This window comes from Colletotrichum godetiae (genome assembly GCF_030913485.1).
Source record: "Colletotrichum godetiae strain CBS 193.32 chromosome Unknown BDP55scaffold_107, whole genome shotgun sequence".
Taxonomy (NCBI): Eukaryota; Fungi; Ascomycota; class Sordariomycetes; order Glomerellales; family Glomerellaceae; genus Colletotrichum; species Colletotrichum godetiae.
Genome location: NW_026851355.1, coordinates 60606 through 71121, shown reverse-complemented (window position 1 = coordinate 71121; position 10516 = coordinate 60606). Strand labels below are relative to the sequence as shown.

Here is a 10516-nt window from a genome sequence, read left to right as displayed (position 1 = left end):
CCGGCCGTCTTGGCCTGTCGTAAAAGAAGCGGAGGCGCGACAGATGACTTACCTGCAGGCTGTCATCAAAGAAGGCTTGCGTATCTTCCCTCCGGTTGTCGGACAGATGTCGAAGGAAGTCCCCAAAGGCGGCGACACCTTTAAAGGCGTGTACTTACCGGAGGGAACGCGCATCGGTTACGGAGCGTGGGGTATTTTCCGCCGAGGCGACGTTTGGGGACAGATGCCGACGACTTCCGACCGGATCGATGGCTCACGGCGGATGCGGAGACCCTGCGATCGATGGAGGCAACGCTCGAGCTTGTGTTTGGCCACGGCAAATGGAAGTGTTTAGGACGGAATGTGGCGATGATGGAGTTGCAGAAGATATTTGTTGAGGTACGTTGCTGCGGCGTGTCCGGCGTGTGGTTCTGCTCTTGCGAAGACGACGCACTGACACTTCAGTCAGCTGCTGCGGAGATTTGACTTGGTGTTGTGTGACCCTACAAGGCCGTGGAAGTCACTCAACTATGGAATCTTTCTGCAATCCCAGTATTGGTTGAGGGCATACAAGCTCCCGCAGAAGCGTCCGGCCAAGATAGATCACAAAAAAGCGAGGGTGCGCTGCCTGCCGTCGCCGCTGCAGGTTTGTAAGTGGATAGCGCTGGCAGAACGGGCGACCAAAGGTTTGTTGGCGCCGCGGCTCGTCTAGTACCGCGGAGAAGGTCGCGGGGACACTAATACTGGCCGCCGGTCCGTGGCGTCGGCCCCAGACTGGGTGTGACGGCACGTACTCGAAGCACAGTTGCGCTGACTCACATCAGCCGCCTTTTTTTTGTCTTCTCTCTTTTTTCTTCCGAGTCCACTATATTGAGGGTGTAGAACCTAATAGAAACGCTCAATTCTCTCCGCCTCCTGTCTCTCCGCCTCTTGTCTCTCCCTCAAGCGTCGCATCAGGTTCAACAGCAGAGGCTGTCTGATTGCAGTCGAGACAATGCGATGTCACACATGGGCATCGCTGATGTAGTCGAAGCACACGACTCGAAAGGGTCGCTCAGCGTCAAGAAAGATCACCACATTTTTTGGCCCTCCTCATGAACGTTAGGCAGCATAGGAGAGAAGCGGTCATGCAAATTTTGGCTCGAATGACTGGTCAGTTACCAAGTCACACGGAACATCGCATGCGTGTCTTTTCCATTCAAGGAGACACGGCAACAGCAACGGGCGACGGTGAAGCTGCAAGGGAAAATATTTTGGTTAAAGTGCGCCGATCTCGACCACGGCCTACTGTACACTGTAGCCCTCTCCAAGAGCCTCCACTTTATCCGCCGGCGTGTTAAGCTCGTCCGGAGGGTCTGCATCAGTGCGACGCACCGGACAAATCGGCCGTTCCTGCAAGGCATACTGTAGCACGCGTTGTCTCGTGCCTGCCGACCCTCAATTCCGGTTTAGTCGACGCTGAAGTCCCTTGTGTGGGGAAACGGTCCGCTCATGGAATTCTCTACAAATCCAAACCATGACGAAATGGGAGTTCCTACTTTACAAGCTCACCGATGCTGCCTAGAGCGTCGACTGTGAGCTACGTGGCCTGTGTTCCCTCATCGTTTGTCAGCAACCAGAAATTCACGAACAAAAGTGGGAATGTGTCACTTCGCCACACGTGGCGCTGCCCATTCCTGTCGTACGATACCGCCTACCATAAGACCTGCCCGTCTCGTACGGTATCTAGATACGACTCCTTGTCTCCCACTAAGAAAAAAACAAGCCACTTTCTACCGTGTATATCCTCCACTTACTTGCTCGCTTTGCGACCCGCTCTGCGACAGAATAGGACGTTAGGGGCGAAAAGCCAGGAATCGATCCTAGGTGCGATTGTACTGTTGCCCCTGCCATTCTGCGTTTTGGGTCGGATCGACGTTGGACAAGTGGAGATTCGTAAGGTCTAGTCTCGCATCCAGGCTGGCTTCGGGAGCAACAAACGGATTCAAAGGCCTAGCCCGATCTGATGGGTGGCTGATTGATCCGTGCAATCGGAGCCAGGTCGGGACTTGCGCACATGTGGCCCGTGGGCGGGGAAGGAGCCTCGACTGGCTGGCCACAACGACTTTGCAGGGCCGTCGGATCTGTGTGACCCCTAAAGCCGAAAGCGTTCTTCAACTTGACGATCACGTGCTCCGCCTCCTTCACCTCACTTCACTGTCCCTGAGACACCATGAAGCTCTACAATGTATTGTTGGCATTCCAGGTTCGCAACTGCAACTTCCGGTCCGCTTGAACCAATGGCTGGTAGCGAGAAACGAAGTCGACGTCTACCAGCAGGCAACCTATTGCGAGTGAATTGTAGCACCGTCGAGCAACAAACCTTTCCTCCGAGTCCAAAAGGCAGCCGATCACACCTCAGCGGCCCGGCAAGACACCACCAGCGTCCAAGACCGAGGCCCGAGATGATGATGCAGGCGCCAAAGTTGAACGTTCGGGCGCTGTCAGAACGACTTTGCGCCCACCTAGCTCGCCTTATATCGACTCGGCACAGCCCCTGACTCAAATTGAGAGAGCTGCTGCTGACCGCGCCAGGCCGTGGCCCGGTATAATCGCATCTATCAGAGCTTTCTTCCGAGGGCCCGACGAAGATCAAGTCAATAGTAACCCAAACGACGGTCACGAGGGCCCAATTACCGTGGCGCCATGCGTCCCGCGAATTGTTGCGCGCTCTGATCAGAGTGCCCGGTCTACACGCGACAACGCAGCAGCGGACGTGGACAGCACAGTGGACGAAGCGACAGTTGGTGCTCCATCGCCATGTTCTGGCGCGACGTCAACCCCTGGAAGGCTGATGGAGAACCACGGTTTGCGTAGAATGAGCTCGCTTACGAGGGGTAATGTGCCAGGTCGTCTTCCTCCCCGAGCGATTTTCTCCCCTACTAATTGTGACACAGCCGTAGTCATAGAAACCCCTGGCGATCAAACGGACGATATCAGCTCTCCGCCGACAGAAGCAGCCAGAAGCAAACATGTAGTGGGCGCAGACAGCGAAGATGCGTCTATTAACGCACACGACCTCCTCATCTTCGACAAGATTGTTGGTCATCGTCGAGACCCCCAGACCCAGATGATATCTCACATGCGCGTGCGCTGGAGAAACGGCGCTCTGACATGGGAACCGGAAGCGAGTATACAAAAATGTGCTGGTCAACATCTGCTGTCCTATTGGGACTGTGTGAATGGCACACGGGAGGGCGCCATGGCGGAGAGCTCGCGGCGCATTCCAGAGATTGAGAAGCACATGACAACGACCGCAAGCATCGTGACCCTGGATTTGTGTTGGATCGCGTCACTTGAGCGGCCACGGGAGCCTGGAAGGGATGTGCCATACAGCGAGCGGGCAACTTTAGGAAGTTCTGCGGTTGGCGAGGGTGGACGCGAAAGGGCAACGATACCGGTCGTTCGGCGGTCGAAGAGGCATAGTCGACAAAGCTTGAACGCGATAGCGGGTCCGGATACGGTAGCCACCGCACAGATGAACACAGTAGGACCAGCCCGGCGACAGGTACGGAAGAGGGACAGCCATGGTCAGCGGAGAGTTGATAGGATAGCAGACAAGTTGGCGCCGGCAGTTGTAAGATCGAACAGGAGGATTTCGACGACCGAGCTGATGGCACACAAAAGCCGGCGGCCAGCGGACGACGCTACTAAGCCGTCAAGCAAGCGCGCTCGTTTATTCTGATGCCGGAGGTTCCGTCCTGCCACACGCCCGCTGGCGGAATCTGATGCCTGATGCCCGACTTCACGTGAATCCACAGGCAATAGAAGCATGCTAAAACCCCGCCCTAAAGCAATGCCGGTTTTGTTGCGTATCTTGTGGCAGATTTTGTAGCAAGCTTTCACCCACGGTGATAAATCTAGAATCTTGGTTGTTCATTGACGTTATCAGATCTATATATAACGGTAAAAGGAGAAAGAGATCAAAAACCCCCCTTCCCTCACCTGATCTTCTTCTTTCCCTCACCCCCGTGAAGGTTTGGCTGTCACCCACGAACTCGACTCTGATTGCACCGCAAAACCCTTGGGTAACGACCTTACTGCCAACCTATCTTTGACCTTGAGAGCCATGATGACCCTTGGGCGCCAGAATTAAATCGAAATATGGGCTTATAGGAAAAATATTCCCCTTCCGAATGTCGTTGATGTCACTGTCAGACATTCGTGCCAATATTGCGGACTCCCAAGGAACAGAAGCCAAGAAGTTGACCTCCGTCTGGCCCTTCGCCGCATGCGAGTTGCAGTGCTTGTAAAGGAGGCGGAACAGTTCAAATGTGTTTTCGCGACGTGAAAGCAACATCACGAGCTCCTGGTGCGTCCGGAACGTTGTATCCCGTATGATACCTTCAAGAGAGTGTGGCTGTAACTTTGCCCCGCACTTCAGGAGCAATGCTACCGTCTTGCGCGCCGAGTGGTTTTCCAATAACAACCAACTTAAGGCCGTCTGACCGTACTTATCCTGGATGTTCACATCGGCGCCTCGAATGGCAAGCAGACGTTTTGTCGCCGAATGCGATGTTAATGCCATCTCAAGAAGGAGCGGCCGTTTATCAACATCAACGTCTGTTGCCCGCACCATGCCGTTCGGATTGGCCCCATGTCGAATCAGCCTCCGAATCAAGACGGCTCTGTCAGAGCTGGACCTCCCCGGAAGAGACGCCGTGAGAGCCAGAAGAGCCAAGCGAAGGAGATGTTGCAGGTCATGTCTTACTTTATGTTCAAGGAAACATGTGGCAAGGCGAAACAGGCCCTTTCGGCAACAGTGTTCCAAGAGGAGCTCCGGCTGGTTTTCGGGGACTGTCTTCCCATCGACATCGGTCTGTTGTTGAAGGAGTAGTTGGATGGTTGAACTACGTGTAAGCGGGCACTGTACCGCGTAGAACAGCGGGGTGCGGCCACGCACGTCTTTCGAGACCACCTCCCTGGAGTTTCCTTGAGGATCTGCTTGACAACAGCGTCAAGACCGGTGGCGGAGGCAATATGGAGAGGCGTAAGTTGACTACCAATGATGGCCGACCTCTTGTCAACTTTTCCAGATACGTCGTGATATCTGGAGCAAGCAATTTCTCCAAGTCCCATTTCGTTGCACTCGTCATGCCTAGAAGAGACGCGACGAGTTTCTCTCGCCGCTTGAGAACGGCGGCGGCAAATGGAGACAGACTAGCAGGAGACTGATGCAGAATCCGTCGAAATTTTGATGCAAACCGCCATGAGAACATGTCGGTCACCGCGATGTCGAACTGCGGGCCCAAACATCCATCCCGGCATACACCGATGCCTCGACTACGCGAAATGCCACGGCGTCATCACAGCAGTGGAGAACTGCCCATCGAGCAGCAGAACAGCGTTCTGAAAGAACATTGTGCCGATAAATCCGTGGTTCGAAGGCTTGCCGAAACTTCTGGGAGCACTGCAAGACGCGTATCCGCGTTGGACGGTCACAATCGTCAAAGATGATGTCAACAAGCTCGGGGGTAGTCTGTCCAGCATGGTCGTGTGACTCTGGTATGATGTCTAAGGAGAAAGCGAGAGAAGGTATGATGCCGAGACCTCGAGACGACTCTGGTTGCAGCTGGTCAGGTCCTACTTATACAGGTCGATCGCTCTACAACACACGTGATAAGTCGGGACCGCGAGCCATAGGAAGACAATACGATGCAGGTCCACTCCGTGTTCAGTTGCGAGATGGAACTATTAGAGACCTCATACCAAGGCCATCGAAGATTAGCAACATCTTGTGTCTACGGTACCTATGAGGCCCAATGCCAGCACATTCGCTGCGTTCATTCTCTTCGCCTTGTGCCCGGACGACGCTATACACTCAACAGACTAAATCTTGCCCCTATATCCCTCTATCACTTCCCACTCGCGTCCCCATTTGGTCGTGCGATCGCACGACAAAGATCCCCGCTCTCAATAACGCAACAGAGTGTGTGTCCTGTGTACAGTACAAGTAACTAAAAGTTGACAAGATTGGTCATGTCTCCTAGATCCACACCGTCCGCGTCCAAGTGTTCTGGCGTAGGAAACGCCTGAAACGACTCGATTAATTTGTAGAAGCTCTCCACTTTGACGCCCAACTTCTCAACGCTTTACACATGCCAGACATTAGCACGCACCGCCAATAGTATCGTTCTCAAATGAACTCACCGCTCTGTGAGGACTCCTAAGGTTGACTCGAATGATTTGTAGAAAGCCTCATCTCTGGCAGACAAACGATCAAGTCTGGAATTGCGCGATATATTAGCATACATTGCCAGTGACCATGTCCTAGCGATTGGACATACCGATCCGTGGTGTCGGAGAGAAACTGCTGCAGGGTACTGAAGTTTTCGGAAAGGTAGGCACTATGCAGGCGTTAGGTGATGCCGGGCAGTTCTCACACGAGAGAGCTCTTGGTAACGGACATACTCCAGCTCAACGTTCTGTTCTTGCATGGGTGAGGTGTTCTGGGGGTTCTCTTGGGGTCTTGTTCTATGAATGAATAGTTAGCATGATAGGTTACATGGAGCATTTGGGAACGATCCCATTCTCTTACGTTGAAGAATCCCGATGCAAGTGAGGTCTGACTGAGCCGCCTTGGAGGCCGTCTCTACCCTGGACCGCGGCCGTCGTCGGAGGCTGTCTTGGCATCCTCACCTCCCCGACGGCAGCCTGCTGATGGCTATCGTGGCCGCCATTGCCACCATTTTGAACCGCACGCGGGTTACGGTTCAGGAAGAAAAACCGACGCTGCTGTGCTAAACGGAGTCCTCTTGACGGAGGCCCATTCGATGGTTGTTGATACATCGTCGACGCCGAACGCGGTATGAGGGCAGTGAAGGAGGACGGACAGACCAGAAACGAAAAGCAGCGCGGCTATGATGGGGAGCTCATTCTGCAAATCAACCGCAGTCGCTGATCGGGGACGTACTAAGTAGTTGTTGCAGCTCAACTAATCATGGTTTTTGCTGTTGCGGTCGCAAGTCAAGCGGTCCTCAGAATGGAAGCTGATTGAGGCGCAAGGCGTTGGATGCGCTCTGATCCAGAACTGAAGCTGGCGTTTCCCGCGTCGCTAATCCGCGCCAGCGTCCAGTTGGTAATTTCTTGTCCCGCAGGTACGTACCGCCGCGTCTAGATCTCATGTTCAGCCTAGCTAGAATGCCACGGAGTCTAGACCGACGATTCGCAGCGGTATCTCCACTTCCCTGGAGCATCGGAGACGTTTCTTGCCAACAACGAGGTGGAGCAATACCCATAACCTGCAGGGATCGCCACGCATCTCGCCTCCAAGCCAAAATCGTCCACGAGCAAGGGTTCACGAGCAAGGGTTCACGAGCAAGGGGACCACGACAACGAATCGGTCACAAATTGGACGCACTATATAGCGCTGCTGCCGAAAGCTCAAATCATCCCGTTATCGCTATTCTGGAACCATGTCGAGATAAAGATGGGGCTCCAGAGTTGGAGGTTGCTTTGCGAAGCCTATTTGATTCCCTCAGGGGACGCCACGGTGTTCATCCGTTCCTGGCGTAAGCCATTTCTGGAGTAATCAACTCGGATCCCCTGCCAGTACTACAGGCGAGGCCCAGTATGACCATACTGTCAAGCGAGTCCGTGCGCCCAGAGATCCAAAAGACCTTGTTCCAACAGGACATGTTTTTTGCACATAGCTGTACTGTACTGGACCACCAAGCAGTCATATTCGTTCCAGATTAGATTCAATGATGTTTTTGATCATCCAGCGATGGAATTTATGACGAGGTACCGTGGTGGTGGCTTTGTGTCGCAACAACGAAGAGCAGCCGCAAACAACTCCGGCTGCAAAATACCGGCATAGACCGCCATCTCTCGATTTTGCTCGCGCATTCAAAAGGACTTGCATCCGATGAGGCATTCCTATTACGAAGGACCAAATGGTAAGCCCTCAACATGCCTGACGTCTCGCCAAGCCAGTACAAGTTCGAACAACACCGCAGCACAAAAGAAGCAATGCTCGAGGCACGGACCAAGCGGCAAGCACTGAGAACGCCAGAATACTAAGCCCAAGTCGCCAAGGCCGAAGGCAATCTTCAATTGATCAACATGATTCTGATGAGCTTCTCGGCTGAGCAGAACGCCCATATTGATCAGCGGGTGAATCTCAGCCAGCATCAGCATAGGACGCAAGAGGCTCTACAACGGTGATCTACGACATGACATAGGAAGAGCTTAGCCAGATCTCTGGCCTCTCGGCCAATCGCTTAGAGCAAGATATGTACTGTACGCTTTAGTCCTCAATCTTGGCTCGGAATGTGTGTAAGGAAGGTTGCTGGAGTGCTTCAGTGCAAAGACAGAATGACCTGTCTGCGACGAGACAGGGCTAGTACAGGGCCAGTGTGATCTCCATATTCGACCGTAATTAGAGATGTCAGATCTGAGAGAGTAGATTGACCTATGTTGCGGGTGATTGGAAGTATTTCTGGAGGTTTGGTATAGTTGTAGATTACTACGCTGAGTGGTCTCAAGTCGGCTACGTACAGTATGTAGTGGCACAACACAGAGACTAGTACAGTACAGTACCGATCACGCCTTGAAGTTCTCAGTATGCTGTCACTTGATTTCTCCGTGCAAAAATGACCGAGATACTTTGTGAACGGACTTCTGCGGCACAATTGGAGACGTGTCATAGCTTGATTGTTGTGGAGGCCGTTGCTTATTTCTGCCCCGTTCTTCGGAGTCTTCTCCTTGTGTAGGGCAAGCCGGACCGATGTTCCATTGTACAAGGCTCACCGATCTACAGTAGAAGTCGAATTCAGTTTCCGTCTTTGCGGATAGGAATTATTCTGCGCACAAACATATGTGGTTCTTTTTGCTGACGGGATACATACCGGGGCTCATCAAGTACATTCATCAATGGCCTACACCGTAAAGTCAGAATCGCTTCTTTACTGTGTTCTCGGTTTAGACCCATGTTGCATTAGCTAACGTCCACAAACGGCGATGGCAAATGCAGTCTCAAGTACGCAACATGGGTCTAAACCGAGAACACAGTAAAGAAGCGATTCTGACTTTACGGTGTAGGCCATTGATGAATGTACTTGATGAGCCCCGGTATGTATCCCGTCAGCAAAAAGAACCACATATGTTTGTGCGCAGAATAATTCCTATCCGCAAAGACGGAAACTGAATTCGACTTCTACTGTAGATCGGTGAGCCTTGTACAATGGAACATCGGTCGGCTTGCCCTACACAAGGAGAAGACTCCGAAGAACGGGGCAGAAATAAGCAACGGCCTCCACAACAATCAAGCTATGACACGTCTCCAAATTGTGCCGCAGAAGTCCGTTCACAAAGTATCTCGGTCACTTTTGCACGGAGAAATCAAGTGACAGCATACTGAGAACTTCAAGGCGTGATCGGTACTGTACTGTACTAGTCTCTGTGTTGTGCCACTACATACTGTACGTAGCCGACGTGAGACCACTCAGCGTAGTAATCTACAACTATATCAAACCTCCAAAAATACTTCCAATCACCCGCAACATAGGTTAATCTACTCTCTCAGATCTGACATCTCTAATTACGGTCGAATATGGAGATCACACTGGCCCTGTACTAGCCCTGTCTCGTCGCAGACAGGTCATTCTGTCTTTGCACTGAAGCACTCCAGCAACCTTCCTTACACACATTCCGAGCCAAGATTGAGGACTAAAGCGTACAGTACATATCTTGCTCTAAGCGATTGGCCGAGAGGCCAGAGATCTGGCTAAGCTCTTCCTATGTCATGTCGTAGATCACCGTTCGTAGAGCCTCTTGCGTCCTATGCTGATGCTGGCTGAGATTCACCCGCTGATCAATATGGGCGTTCTGCTCAGCCGAGAAGCTCATCAGAATCATGTTGATCAATTGAAGATTGCCTTCGGCCTTGGCGACTTGGGCTTAGTATTCTGGCGTTCTCAGTGCTTGCCGCTTGGTCCGTGCCTCGAGCATTGCTTCTTTTGTGCTGCGGTGTTGTTCGAACTTGTACTGGCTTGGCGAGACGTCAGGCATGTTGAGGGCTTACCATTTGGTCCTTCGTAATAGGAATGCCTCATCGGATGCAAGTCCTTTTGAATGCGCGAGCAAAATCGAGAGATGGCGGTCTATGCCGGTATTTAGCAGCCGGAGTTGTTTGCGGCTGCTCTTCGTTGTTGCGACACAAAGCCACCACCACGGTACCTCGTCATAAATTCCATCGCTGGATGATCAAAAACATCATTGAATCTAATCTGGAACGAATATGACTGCTTGGTGGTCCAGTACAGTACAGCTATGTGCAAAAAACATGTCCTGTTGGAACAAGGTCTTTTGGATCTCTGGGCGCACGGACTCGCCTTGACAGTATGGTCATACTGGGCCTCGCCTGTAGTACTGGCAGGGGATCCGAGTTGATTACTCCAGAAATGGCTTACGCCAGGAACGGATGAACACCGTGGCGTCCCCTGAGAGAATCAAATAGGCTTCGCAAAGCAACCTCCAACTCTGGAGCCCCATCTTT

The 10516-nt window shown here is 52.5% G+C and overlaps 4 protein-coding genes across 4 annotated transcripts; 2 read left to right on the top strand and 2 right to left on the bottom strand.

Annotated features, from left to right (window-relative positions):
- The first annotated feature begins 1 nt into the window (after window position 1).
- Window positions 2–800, top strand: BDP55DRAFT_42328 (uncharacterized protein). The gene is made up of 2 exons (XM_060567467.1): window positions 2–378; window positions 449–800. The coding sequence occupies exons 1-2, from the start codon at window positions 283–285 to the stop codon at window positions 689–691; spliced, it is 339 nt and encodes a 112-aa protein (XP_060421821.1). The 5' UTR covers window positions 2–282; the 3' UTR covers window positions 692–800.
- A 1924-nt stretch (window positions 801–2724) lies between these two features.
- On the top strand, window positions 2725–3754 carry BDP55DRAFT_687052 (uncharacterized protein). Its single transcript, XM_060576550.1, has 2 exons — window positions 2725–2855; window positions 2916–3754. Exons 1-2 carry the CDS (start codon window positions 2837–2839, stop codon window positions 3701–3703), a joined length of 807 nt encoding a protein of 268 aa, XP_060421820.1. The 5' UTR covers window positions 2725–2836; the 3' UTR covers window positions 3704–3754.
- Window positions 3755–4066: 312 nt separating this feature from the next.
- BDP55DRAFT_687050 (ankyrin repeat-containing domain protein) lies at window positions 4067–5137 on the bottom strand (the record flags this gene model as incomplete). Its single annotated transcript, XM_060576549.1, has 3 exons — window positions 5047–5137; window positions 4969–5017; window positions 4067–4936 (listed from the first exon to the last, which is right to left on the bottom strand). The coding sequence occupies exons 1-3, from the start codon at window positions 5112–5114 to the stop codon at window positions 4067–4069; spliced, it is 987 nt and encodes a 328-aa protein (XP_060421819.1). The 5' UTR covers window positions 5115–5137.
- An 838-nt stretch (window positions 5138–5975) lies between these two features.
- Window positions 5976–6807, bottom strand: BDP55DRAFT_639107 (uncharacterized protein; the record flags this gene model as incomplete). The annotated part of the gene is made up of 5 exons (XM_060573202.1): window positions 5976–6108; window positions 6169–6243; window positions 6306–6365; window positions 6430–6492; window positions 6557–6807. The coding sequence occupies 5 exons, from the start codon at window positions 6805–6807 to the stop codon at window positions 5976–5978; spliced, it is 582 nt and encodes a 193-aa protein (XP_060421818.1).
- Window positions 6808–10516: the final 3709 nt, after the last annotated feature.